Below are 12,300 nucleotides of genomic sequence, written 5' to 3'. Positions count from 1 at the left end.
CAACTGGAAATTGTTTTTATTGTTTTATGTTAGTAACCCCCAAAAATGTGCTTTAGTAAAATGTGAGCAAGTGAGGTGTTAATAGTGGCTCTCTGCCTTTACGGTGTTGTTTATTCAGTTGCTACATGTGCGCAGCTTTGTTTATGTGTACTATTAAGCGTGCCTGCTCATTTTGTAATTGTGCTTTATTCCTTAAAAATGAGTAAAATACTTAAAAGGTGTGAAAAGGAAGCATCCTGGTGAAGACACTACAGATTCAGAGAGAAAAAGAAAAGCAATATCGATAGACAGAGGTGGACTGGGTCAAAAATTCCTACCCATGAAAATTTGTAGCGGCCTCATACTAGTGGGCAAAATCACACTGGCCTCCATCTTCTGACCTCCGGCCCACTGGGGTTTCCACTGTAAGGCTTATGGCCAGTCCGTCTCTCTCGATAGAGAAAAAATATGAAATTGTGAAATACTTTGAGCGAAATGAAAGACCATGTATTACTGCATGTGCTACAGGCCTGAACGAGGCAATGCGGACAATTAGAAAGAATGCAGAGAAAATAAAAACAACTTTCATAGCAGGAACAACTCAAAGTGTAATAAAATCCATTAGATCAAGACACAAAGAATTGGAAGAGATGGAATGGCTGTCATTTGTTTGGATAGAAAATCAAACAAAGAACAAGTTTTCTTATGATAGAAGCAAAAGCATTAGCAATATTTATTACGTAATAGTCGTAATAAAATACTTACGTATTTTATTACGATTATTTATTGTGTTTGGTAATGTTTTGGTTACAAATGTGTGTTCAATCTTGGGTGGTCGGCACATAACCCTATTTTTCCCAAAGGGCCTATTATTTATATTGCACGATTTTGCATTGCATGAGGGTTTCTAGGAACACAACTATCGTGCTATATGAGGAATGACTGTATATGAAATCAAAATTATTTTTTGCATCCAGTTCCTCTGTGCCCACATCATAGTATCTAATCAAATTGGTCAGACGAATCCTCCCTTTAACAAACCCATGTTGTGTCTTAACTCTTACTGCAGTCCTGTCTAGATGATCCTGCAATGCTTCATTAACTGGTGACTCAATTATTTTCCTCAGACACAAGTTAAAATAACAGGTCTGTAGTTGCTTGTGTCACCTTTTGACAACCCTTTGTGATTTGGGGATACATTTGCACACCTCCCGTCCATGGGGGACCTCAGCTGAGTCCAAGGAAGCTCTCATACTTATGGCTAAGGGTTTGCTTACTTCATTTGCTGCCTCCTTTAATATAACTGGATAGATCCCATCCATCCAAGGTGCCATCCTTATGTTTAACTTCACCAATTTCTCCTCCACTTTGCTCTCTCCGCCACTTTGATCTATCCAGTTCTATTAAAGGAGGCAGCAAAGGAAATAAACAAACCTTAAGCCATAATTATGAGAGCTTCCTTGGACTCAGGGGGAGGTCCCCATGGACTGAAAGTGTGCAAATGTATCCAATTCACAAAGGGGGTTCAAAAAATGACACAAGTAACTACAGACCTGTTAGTTTAACTTGTGTTCTGATGAAAATAATGGAACCACTGGTTAAAGCAGCATGCAGGATCATCTAGACAAGACTGCAGTAATAGTTAAGACACAGCATGGGTTTCTTAAAGGGAGGTCTTGTCTGACCAATTTGATTGGATACTATGATATGGTCACAAAGGAACTGAATGCCAAAAATAATTCTGATATCATATACTTGGATTTCAGGAAAGCTTTTGATACTGTTGCACATGGAAGACTGCTGTACAAATTGGAGAGGTATGGCATTAAGGGTAAGAAGTGGTAATCACTGGACACTGCTCTTCATGGACAAATGTTATTAGTGGAGTTCCCCAGGGTTTGGTGTTGGGCCCATTGCTGTTTTGTATATTTATCAATTATATGGACGATGGTATATCAGGTTTAATGTCCAAGTTAGCAGATGATACAAAGGTTGGCAGGGTTGTTAATGACAGTAAAGACAGTATGCTACTCCAATTGGATCTAGATAAGTTGGGAAAATGGGCTGAGAAGTGACAACTGAAGTTTAACATTGACAAATGCATATGGGTGGCAATAACCAAAGAGAAACGTACCAACTGTGTGGTACTACACTCAGGGAAGTGGAAACTGAAAAAGACCTGGGGGTAATTTTGCAGTCAAATATGAAGTTCGCTGAGCAGTGCAGATGGGCTGCCAGGGCAGGTCATGGAGTCTTGTCAATGATACAGTCCGTTCCGGTTATTTGTGACACATCGGGACTAGTGCATTTTGGCCCGATTAAGCGGCTGCCCCAATTATCCGAAGTTTCACGTAAATAGTTAAAAATACAATGTAACCCCCCCCCCCTTTTTTTACAATTGGTTCACTGTACACTCAAATCACGTTACGACGAACTCACCATAGTAAACCGTTCACTATAAGATGTGCAGTAAGCGCCGGTTATTGTGATCACGTTTGTGAATTGAATTTTAATCCTATTACACAGCGATTCTAATTAGCGAAAATAGGAGGAATATTATCCACAGGCTATAAAAGCAAAGATATATTAAGCACAAATTTACCCTTTATTACCTTACCAATTAAAAAATACGTGAAAATCGGAAGAATATACGTGATAATCGGAATAATTAATACGTACTGTAATATGTACATATGAACCAGTTGACATTTCTGTTCACTGACATTTGTGGGTGTGGGTTAAAATTTAAAACAGTAAAAAGATAAGCAATCAATAACAAAGAACACAGCACACACACACAAATTGCAAGTAACACGATACGCGCAAGTGAGAACGGAGTAACGAGTTACAAAGCTTTAAAAATAGGAATGAAGGGAAGATCTGAAAATTAATTTTTTTATTTGATTGAAGATTTCATGGAAGTGTAAACACATTTTACCATAATAACCCACAGAATTCCAGCTTTCGGTATTATCGCAAATTCAATAAGATCGAGTTTACTGTCCTTTTATGATAGATTTCACTAACAGAAAAGCCCAATACACAGGTGACTGCTAATTATTTTTATTGTTTTAGGGTTGTGACCTCCAGAATTTCGACCGAACCACGTGGTATCGTCGGAGACAATCGTAGAGTAATCTCCAGTGCTGCGGTCTCCTGCCCCGATTAAACAGCATGCTGTCCCAATTAAGCGAAGTAAACCCTGGCTATTTTCTCGATTGGTTTCTGTTTTTTAAGATTTGCCCCAAATAAACAGCTGCCCCGATTAACCGGTGGCCCAAATAACCGGAATCCACTGTATATAGGAATTTTGCTAGCAGAAACAAAGAGGTGATTATCCCTTTGTATAAGGCAATAGTAAGGCCACACCTAGAGTACTGTGTACAGGTCTGGGGTTTCATTTTAGGAAGGATGTAGTTGCTAGAACAAGTACAAAGATGGGCAACAAGATTGATGAGGGGAACAAAGGGGTGCTCTTACCAAGAAATGCTTAAGCTCTGCAAATTGCAGTGCCTGGAGAGTAGGCACCTGTGAGGTCATCTGATTGAGGTGTATAAGGCCTTCAATGGGTTGAGCAAGCTCGTGGGTTGAGCAATGGGTTGAGAATGCTGATGGAATTCTTCCTCTTGCTCAGACTAAGAACCTGAGTGGGGGGGCACAGTTTCAAATTGAGGAAAGATAGTTGTAGAATAGACGTGCAGAAATTTGTCTTTAGCCAGCGGGTAGTTGATTGATGGAACAGGCTTCCATCTTTTGTTGCGAAAGCTAATAGCCTAAATAAATTTAAGGCTCAGCTGGACAGGCATTTGGAATGAATGGAGAGGTGAAATGGGAGAGTTTTTTTTTTGCTGATGCTGCATACGATGCTTTCTTGCATCATATGCCTCTACTAATGCTAATGCTCTCAGTTATTATAAATTCACTTAGCTCCCTGTTAGAGCTTGATAAACTTCTGGCATTCCCCTCCTTGAATAACTCCTCATATGTGAATGTAGATGCAAAATACACATTCAGTTTATCATCTGCATGAGCAGGATCATTAGCAGTCAAACCATCCTTGTTAAGTGGACCAATCTGATTCATCCCTTTCCTTCTAGAGTTTACATAAATAAAGAACTCTTTGCTGTTTTTCTTTGCATCCTTTGCCAAAGATTTCTCATAATCTGCCTTCGCCTGTCTTACCTCCTTTGTTCCTTGGTTACAGACTAGCTTATATCTGCCATAGCCTTCTGTGTCACCTGATAATTTATATGCATCCCATGCATTTTTCTTCTCTGCCACGTGCCTCGTTAATTTATATGACATCCATATAGGACTAAACCTTGAACAGTATTTCTTAGTTGGTATGAAAAGCCTTGTAGCCTCCAAGATTAATTCCCTGAATGCTTCCCATTTAGAATTCACCATTGGTAATATCATCAGTTGATCCCAATGTATAGAATTAAACTGTCTGAGACCACTGTAGTCGCCTTTACAAAAGCAAAAACTCTTCCTTTTACCCTTGATCATAGTTACATCTTTAAGTAACTCCCACATCAGTACACTGTGATCACTGTCACCAGTGGTGACTTTATCTGCAAATTCTTAATGCATGAATAATCACTGCTGATAATCAGATCAAAAGTATTACTCCCTTTGGTTGCCTCTCGAAAAAGTTGCTGTAGAAAACAGTCATTCAATAAATCCTCAAAAATCTTGTTAGTGTGCGAGTGACCAATCCACAAGTTCCAGTCAATATCTGGATAGTTAAAATCCTCCATTATAAGGCTCTGACTTACTGGCCCACTCTATTTCTCTGCACAACTGTTCATTATACTCGTCAGAGTCATTAGGCTTATAACACAAACACACCTACTCTCATTTTCCCTTTCCCAGTTCTCTAGGTGAATGATTTTAAACTGCTCTCGTCCCTGAGGTTTTTCATGGATATTCTTAATTACACTCCCAAGCAGCAGTCCTAACTATGACAGCTAATGCTGCTACTTGGTAGTCTGATATTCAGGTCCCATTTTTGAGTCATATGGGTCAAATTTCAGCGAAATATGGTCATTTTATCACACCAAAGTCCTCCACTTGCAGTCATAATGATGACGTTGATAATAATTATAGGTATATGTGAGGTCAAAAATATACCAGCTAGTATACTGGAGTAAGATGCCACATTGTGATGACCCAGTGGGGGACTGAAGTACAACATCCATGTCACACAGAGAAATGGCTAACCTTCTGTCTCATCATACAATACTAGATGTTAGATGATTCTCATCCCCTGTAAAATAACAAGAGTTTACTTATGGATGCTGGAAATCTTGGTATGGTTTTTGTTTACAGCATCTACACTAAAATGTGCCAGACTTATGATCAGAAGTTTACCGCGTATAAACATATGTGCTATTTTTTGCTTATCAAGATGAAACTATTGTTTTTAAAGTCTCTGTACCATTTAGGGCTTTTATATCCCTATTATTATTTCTGTATACATTAAAAAAAAGTTTTCCTCCTAGTGATATTTATTCGAGCCAATGGGACAAGAGGGTGGAGCAATTACGTCATAAATGCACAGGTAAATAATTACATTGTCTTCCATTGAAAGACAACTGAAAGATAATGTTCACCAACCTCATGCACATGCTTCACTGTCTAATACATGACCACGCCAGCATCATTTGATGTTCCATTGTAATGTCAGCTGATGAAGGGACCCGATATAGTTTGTATACTTGTAAATAGTTCAATATTTTGTAAATATTTTAAATATTTGTATAGTTTGTAAATATTATAGTCCTGCTCTTTTTCGGATGCAATAATATTCCTCATGCATTATGGAACCCGAAGCAAAAGGCCTTTTCCTAAGTGACCTATGTAAATGCAGGTAAATAATTACATAGCGATATTTATTCCACATTGATAATGCGCCATGGTGGGGGTAGCCAATGGATGTGGGTCACGTGGTGGTATAAGTGGGTGGGGCAATTATGTCACTACAAATGCACAGGTAAATAATTACATAGGTCATTTCCTGATTAGATATAGATCAGTGCGTTTTGACAGGTGTCTCTTTTACATAGAAAAGATTTGACTTACTCCGTCATTCTTCTACATTTTACGTAGAAAAGCGTGCATGGGGGTTGGGAAGCAAAGCGAGCAGGGGCAAAGCCCCCTACTTCTTATTATTACCTTTTGTAATAACGATTGATTATATGAAGATAATAAAAGACATTCTATCCATGATATTGTTTGGATCACTTCAGATATTTCTGAGTGTGAAGTTTCTATGGCTATCTAAGAGCACTCTGAAACTGTATTCCGTTCTTTGTTAAACTGAATGCAACTGTTCACCAAATATTGGACAGTTTGGGTGGTATGACAGATATTGCATTTAGGAGGGTCTTCAGATCTAAGTAAGTATGAATAGATAACGAAGGTATGCCCAATCCATAGTCTAGCAAGAATGACCTCTTTTTCCCTTGTCTGTTTGGTCTCGTGCTTGAGCCCATTGTTGAAGTATTTTTTTCAACTGTCGTAGTTTATTACTGACTTAGTCTTGTAATTTTTCTTGACACTGTTTCATGCTGCTAGAATATATGAGTGGTTTACAGTCAATGTAAACCACTTTGGGTATTCTATATGCATCAATCATTGCAAATGCTCCTTTTACTGCTTTAGCTGCTTGCTCATTTCTGGTTATTCCTGCATATCCTGGAATCCAACAAAATCAGACATCAAAATGTAATTTTTCTAAATTTTGATACTAAATCAGATATCAAAATTTAATTTTGTTAGCTAAATGGTTCAGAATCTGCTGAATCATAATCTTAAATCTTTGAGAGAACTGAGCAAATCAATAAAAATTATAGATTTTGTAATCAATTTTTCCCAGATGTGCTTAAAGCTAATAGAAAAGCTTGCAGTTTGGAAGCTTAGATGCTACATTTATTTGCAGCTGCTGAGTATAGTTGGTATTTGGGTACCAGACTGCTACCCCCAACTTTGATTTCTATTTTTGAGTCATCAGTATAAATCTGGATACAGCATGAGTATTGGACTTCATATGCTGAATGCCACTGCTAGAAGTTTACTTTGAATAATGACATTTTTCTACAGCATTAAAAGTAAGAAATTATACTATTTCCCATGATGGAATCATTTGTAGGATCCAGTTTTCAGTTTGAGGTGTTTCTTTAATAGAAGTTTTTTTTCAAATGTATTTCTTGGAGCTGAATGATCATTGGATGCACTTGATAGATGTTTCATACTTCAGTAAAAACAATGACTCCAATGCGGGATGGTTGGGGATGGCCTTTAATTTGGCATATTAAATTCACAGTATATTAAAACCACCAGCAGCACTGGGAGGTCCTCTCACCACATACAGGTGCCCACACTGAAGGGATATCATTAAGAATGAAGGAAAGAATTTTCCCTTTGTTGAGAGGATTGTGTAACATGGCCAGGACTATTTGCTGCTGTCATAATTTGAAATACAGATATAGTGTCAACTCAAATTGATGAATTTTGTTCCTTGAATAGCATGCACGTGTGTATTTCCACACGTATTTCCTGAAAATTACAATATACAGAGATTCAAGTCTATGTCAATAAGTATCTTCTTTCATCTTCTTGACCTTTAACCCACACAAAGTACTATAGGTTCTAATACCTATATATTAATAAATTTTGATTTTACAGCTGAACAGCAGAGCAAAATTACTGCCAAAAATTCAAAATAAAAATCAAAATTTTGTACAAAAAAAAAAATAGCACCACTTTTTTTTTTGCATGAAGTAATATATTCTTTATGTATGTATCATTTAATTCAGTTTCATCAACTTAATAATCTGAATTCCAGAGAATTTCTTCATTTTTGGAGAAATCACCTTAAATCTTGTTGAAAGTTGCAACCTCCCATGCCAATTATTTTATATATATATGATAGTTTCAAAAATAATAATTATTTTGGAAATAATTATCCATCAATAATGTTGATGTACACACACAAAAAATGGAATTTCTGTGTTATTCAGCATTTTAATTCCAATATCTGGAAACATTTTTAATCTGGAAGGTACACATGCATAAATGAATCTACAACTGAGTTCAATCACATATTAAAATACACACTTTACTACCCTATACATCCTACCTGAGTTTTCAAAAAAGTTTTTTTACTCCACTGAAATGGAAATGTTAAATTCTATGCTATTTTTATTTGAAAATAGTATGAACAACCACTTTCGGTAGCAATAACTTAAGCTGATAGTATAAATATCCACTGGTTTCCTACCTCATATACATCTAAGGTAATCATAAAAAATAAGTATTATTTAGAAAGCTATTGAATAAAACTTAACAGTCACAGAAATTCAAATATATATTCCTATCCAAGTTAATTCTTATTTGAGTAAACTGCTTTAAAACAATTCACCTGGTGTACTTCTTGCCATCCCTGTGGATCTGAAAATCCAATAAATGAATGATCATGAAGGAGTAGCTCAGTTAGCTGAGGATCACTAGCATGGAGGACAGTAAAGTAGAGAGGTGTTAACCCACGATTATCTTTGTAGTTTGGAGATGCACCTAAATCTAACAGAGTCTGAAGAAATATTTTATATATAAAATATTTAATCTGAATTTTTTTACAAATATAGAATATAAAAACATAATAATAATGTACTGTAATTAATTATGGACTATTATTAAAATTTAAAGTAATATACAGCGGATGCTGCTTATTATGATTGCTTCAGGAACTTAATTGATAACGATTGCTTCAGGAACTTAATTGATAACAATTGCTTCACAGCTTAATTGATAACAATAATGGATGAAACAAAGAATGCAGCTGTTCAGCAATGTTTATTGTTGTTGTTTTGATTTTTAGGAGCATTCAGCAACTAAGGCCATATTTTGCTCCGGGAAATGCGGTGGTCATTCCCTGACCTTTCCGCATCCTCCGTATTTGGTGGTGACGGGTTCGAACCCCGGTCTAATCAAGAAGTGTGTGCTACGCACTGCTGCTCCTTCCCACCTGGCTACGGAGGCGCCTGCATTGTTTATTGATGCAGAACAGAAACGTGTACATAAAAGATGTAAGTGGACAGAAATAAAACATTAAAATCAAGCAATATATAGTACTTTGACTGTCCACTATTTCTTTGAGAAAGTGATCAATAAAAATGAAACCATTATGTTTCTGGAAATCAATACAAACCATTAAACACGAATAAAGTAAATATTAATATCAAGAATTAGAAAAGGGTTAATCTCTACAGAAAATAATCAAATTGGTACAGATACATACTTTCTTTCACAGGTTAAATGCACCAAGAACCATATGAACTGTACAAAGCAACAGCAGCAACTGGACATATAACATGTCAGAGTTCAAGAACAAATCAGGATGTTACAAAATCATTTCCACTGGATATGCATAAACTGTGATAAAAAGATAACAAAAACCGAAGCAATGATTACAATCAACATTGTTTTTTCTATGTATACATCTGATCAGGACTTCAGAAAAGAGATAACGTTATCTGTGATCACAATAAGCAGCGTACCTTGTATAAACTTGTATAAATTTTTTTCTTAATTTGAACCTATTTTTAATACAGGGTGTGGCAATGCAAACTAGTAGTTTTTAATTTGCAACAACAGTTGAACAAATTGAAATAACTCGTAAAAAAACTTTTATTTAAAAATATAAATAATGTAGTTTTAGTCCGTTAATACAACGTCAAGTAAACACATTCCCTTCTTAGTTATGAATTTTTAATTTATGCTGAAAATTTTCCATGATACCATATAAGTTTTCATCGATCACCGATTTCTTGTGAAATCTCTTTCAATTAAGCAATATTTGAAGGACTATTACAAAAAAACTCTTTCCTTCAGATATCCTCACTGTTCCAATTGGTCTTGAAGAAATCTTATACAGAACTGCATGAAAAACCATTGCACAATCCAAAGGTTACAGTATAGTGCAGCACTACAACATTCAGAATATGATTTTTTTTTTTTGAAGAAAAAGAGATCAAAATGGTAACAGTGAATGCAGGATGATATAATGCAATTTATTGAAGGCATTTTTACAAAATTTGTTACAAAGACTAAGAATAGACCTGAACAGGACAGAGTTTATTTTTATTATTATTATTACTAGCCATATAGTGCAAGGAAGCCTGAGGCTTATGCTGCACCAGCTAAAAAAATTTCTGAGTTACCCTGAGACAGAGAGACATAGAAGTAGAAGGGAATCATCAAGAAAGAGAAGAATAATGATATCCAACTCAGGAGCCTGGGTGTGCCAAGCCCATACTCAACAGATGTGAGCCCTGGGGTTCCAACAACATGCCACTATACATCTTACATAATGTGCTTCCCAATATGTAGTTTAAAGATTTTGCGATATTGCATCACCTTCAAAATCCCATGACCTTAGCACTAATCAGATTTTCAAGCGGAGGATATCTGACAGGAAGGAATTTTTTATGATTATCCTAAAATTTTTCATGACTCAATTTTCTGCACAACTAATGAGGGAGCACATTTACCTGATTGAGTTTTTAAGAGCTAACACTGCATTATATATACTGTTAAATAAAGATTTTTTTTTTTCAAAAAATTATGTAAATTTGCTCAACTGATATTACAAAATAAACACTGCCAGTTTGAAAAGCCACACCCTATATTGAAATCTCAATATTTAATTAATTAATTTTTGCTGTATATAATATTTATATATAGTTTCTTTATAATGTATATTCAAATTTAAAGGGAGGGAAGACAGTGGAACATTTGTTTCTCTTTTTTTTTTTTAATTGATACAAACAGAATTTATGTGATGTAATATTTAATGTAAATAACTTAATGTAAAAAGTTCATATATTTTTTTAATGATTATAGAACATTACCACCGGGTTATTCTATAATCCTATTTGGTGGTGTAGTTTCATAAGAAAAAAAAAAAAATCTGTTATATTATATTATAGCATTTAGTATTCCAGAAAGTACCATAAATGGAATACTAGAAAGTACCATAAATGGAATACACAAATCCACATTAATAATATGAGGAGGGTCTAATTAACCCTGCAGCAGGCAAACCAAAAAAAATGTTACATGTTATGACTTTCTGGGGCAAGCATGTTACTATATTAATATTTAATATTTTTGGAAAAAGATGTAAGAAGCAGTTTAAAAAAGCGAACTTGATAATATGATCTCTGTGAATCTAAAATTGATTCATGAATCAAATACTTAACTGAGCTGTCCTGAAATATCTAATCAAATTTCAAATTAAATCATACAATGAATAATAACAATAGAACATATAGATTGGAACACTGTAAAATTGGAGACCCCAAAGCAAAAACTGATCACTGATCATCCCTCTTCTGTTGATTGGTTGGTTGTTGGGTTTTATTGCCGCATTAGCAACTAAGGCTATAATGCACCAAAACTAGGTGATATATAAAAATTTAAACTTTCACTGACCTAATTACTTAGGTCACCATGTCAAGATATAAAATAACAAAGGTATAAAATGTAGAAAAGATAAATCAATCCCTCTTCTGTAAAGCTAATAATAAATTTCATAAAAAGTGGATTCCTTATTTAAAACAGGAATTTCAATAAAGAATTTGGGAGATTTCAAAAAGTAAATCTGAGATTTTTAAAATATGTAAGTCAATAAGCACTTCTTGAAACATACTTTGAACTTATAGCATTTTCATAATTTATATCCACAAAGTGAAATTTAAAGGAACATATTTTATTTATAATTATAATTCCATATACATGGATTGCAAGTTATCCTATACAGTAAACACAAGTTATCATATTGAAGGACCAAAACATGTTCATTTTGATTCAAACAAGTGCAGGGTAATCAAAAATATAAGTACATGTATAAGTCAATATTAATCAATAAAAATTTTTAATAAACAATCTTATTAATACCTTATTAGTATAGAATTTCAAATCATTTCATTTAAAACAGTAAGAATTTTTTAATTTTATTTTGGTAGATGACTGTAAACAGTAATTTTAATTTTATTTGTAGACAACTATGAACATTAATTTTGCCCATATGAGAAAGATAATAATGGTACTGTTGGAAAATTCAAACAATTTCAAGAAATTCCTGGGAGACCAGCACATTCAACCAAGGCAGAATGGCTGGTCCCACAGAAGGTAGCTATTGTCAGAGAGAGGAAATATATTGTGCAAAAAAAAAAAAAAAAAAAAAAGGATAAGTGGAATAGCACCAGGGTATGTCTTCCCGGGGACAAAAGTTGATGACATAGTTGAGCAGATATC

At 34.9% G+C, this 12,300-nt stretch overlaps 1 protein-coding gene across 1 annotated transcript in view; it reads right to left on the bottom strand.

Annotated features, from left to right (window-relative positions):
• The window catches only part of LOC150074965 (uncharacterized), a 658,991-nt gene that overhangs the window by 452,267 nt on the left and 194,424 nt on the right, over window positions 1-12,300 (bottom strand). The window contains exon 8 of the mRNA XM_090389013.1: window positions 8,405-8,572. Within this exon, the coding sequence (XP_090245139.1) occupies window positions 8,405-8,572 (168 nt within the window). The remainder of the gene's footprint in view (window positions 1-8,404; window positions 8,573-12,300) is intronic.

This window comes from Mastigoproctus giganteus, chromosome 14, assembly GCF_048544385.1.
Source record: "Mastigoproctus giganteus isolate SK-2022 chromosome 14, ASM4854438v1, whole genome shotgun sequence".
Lineage (NCBI taxonomy): Eukaryota > Metazoa > Arthropoda > Arachnida > Uropygi > Thelyphonidae > Mastigoproctus > Mastigoproctus giganteus.
The sequence above is the reverse complement of the archived record's forward strand: the minus strand, read 5'-3'. Positions and strand labels throughout refer to the sequence as shown.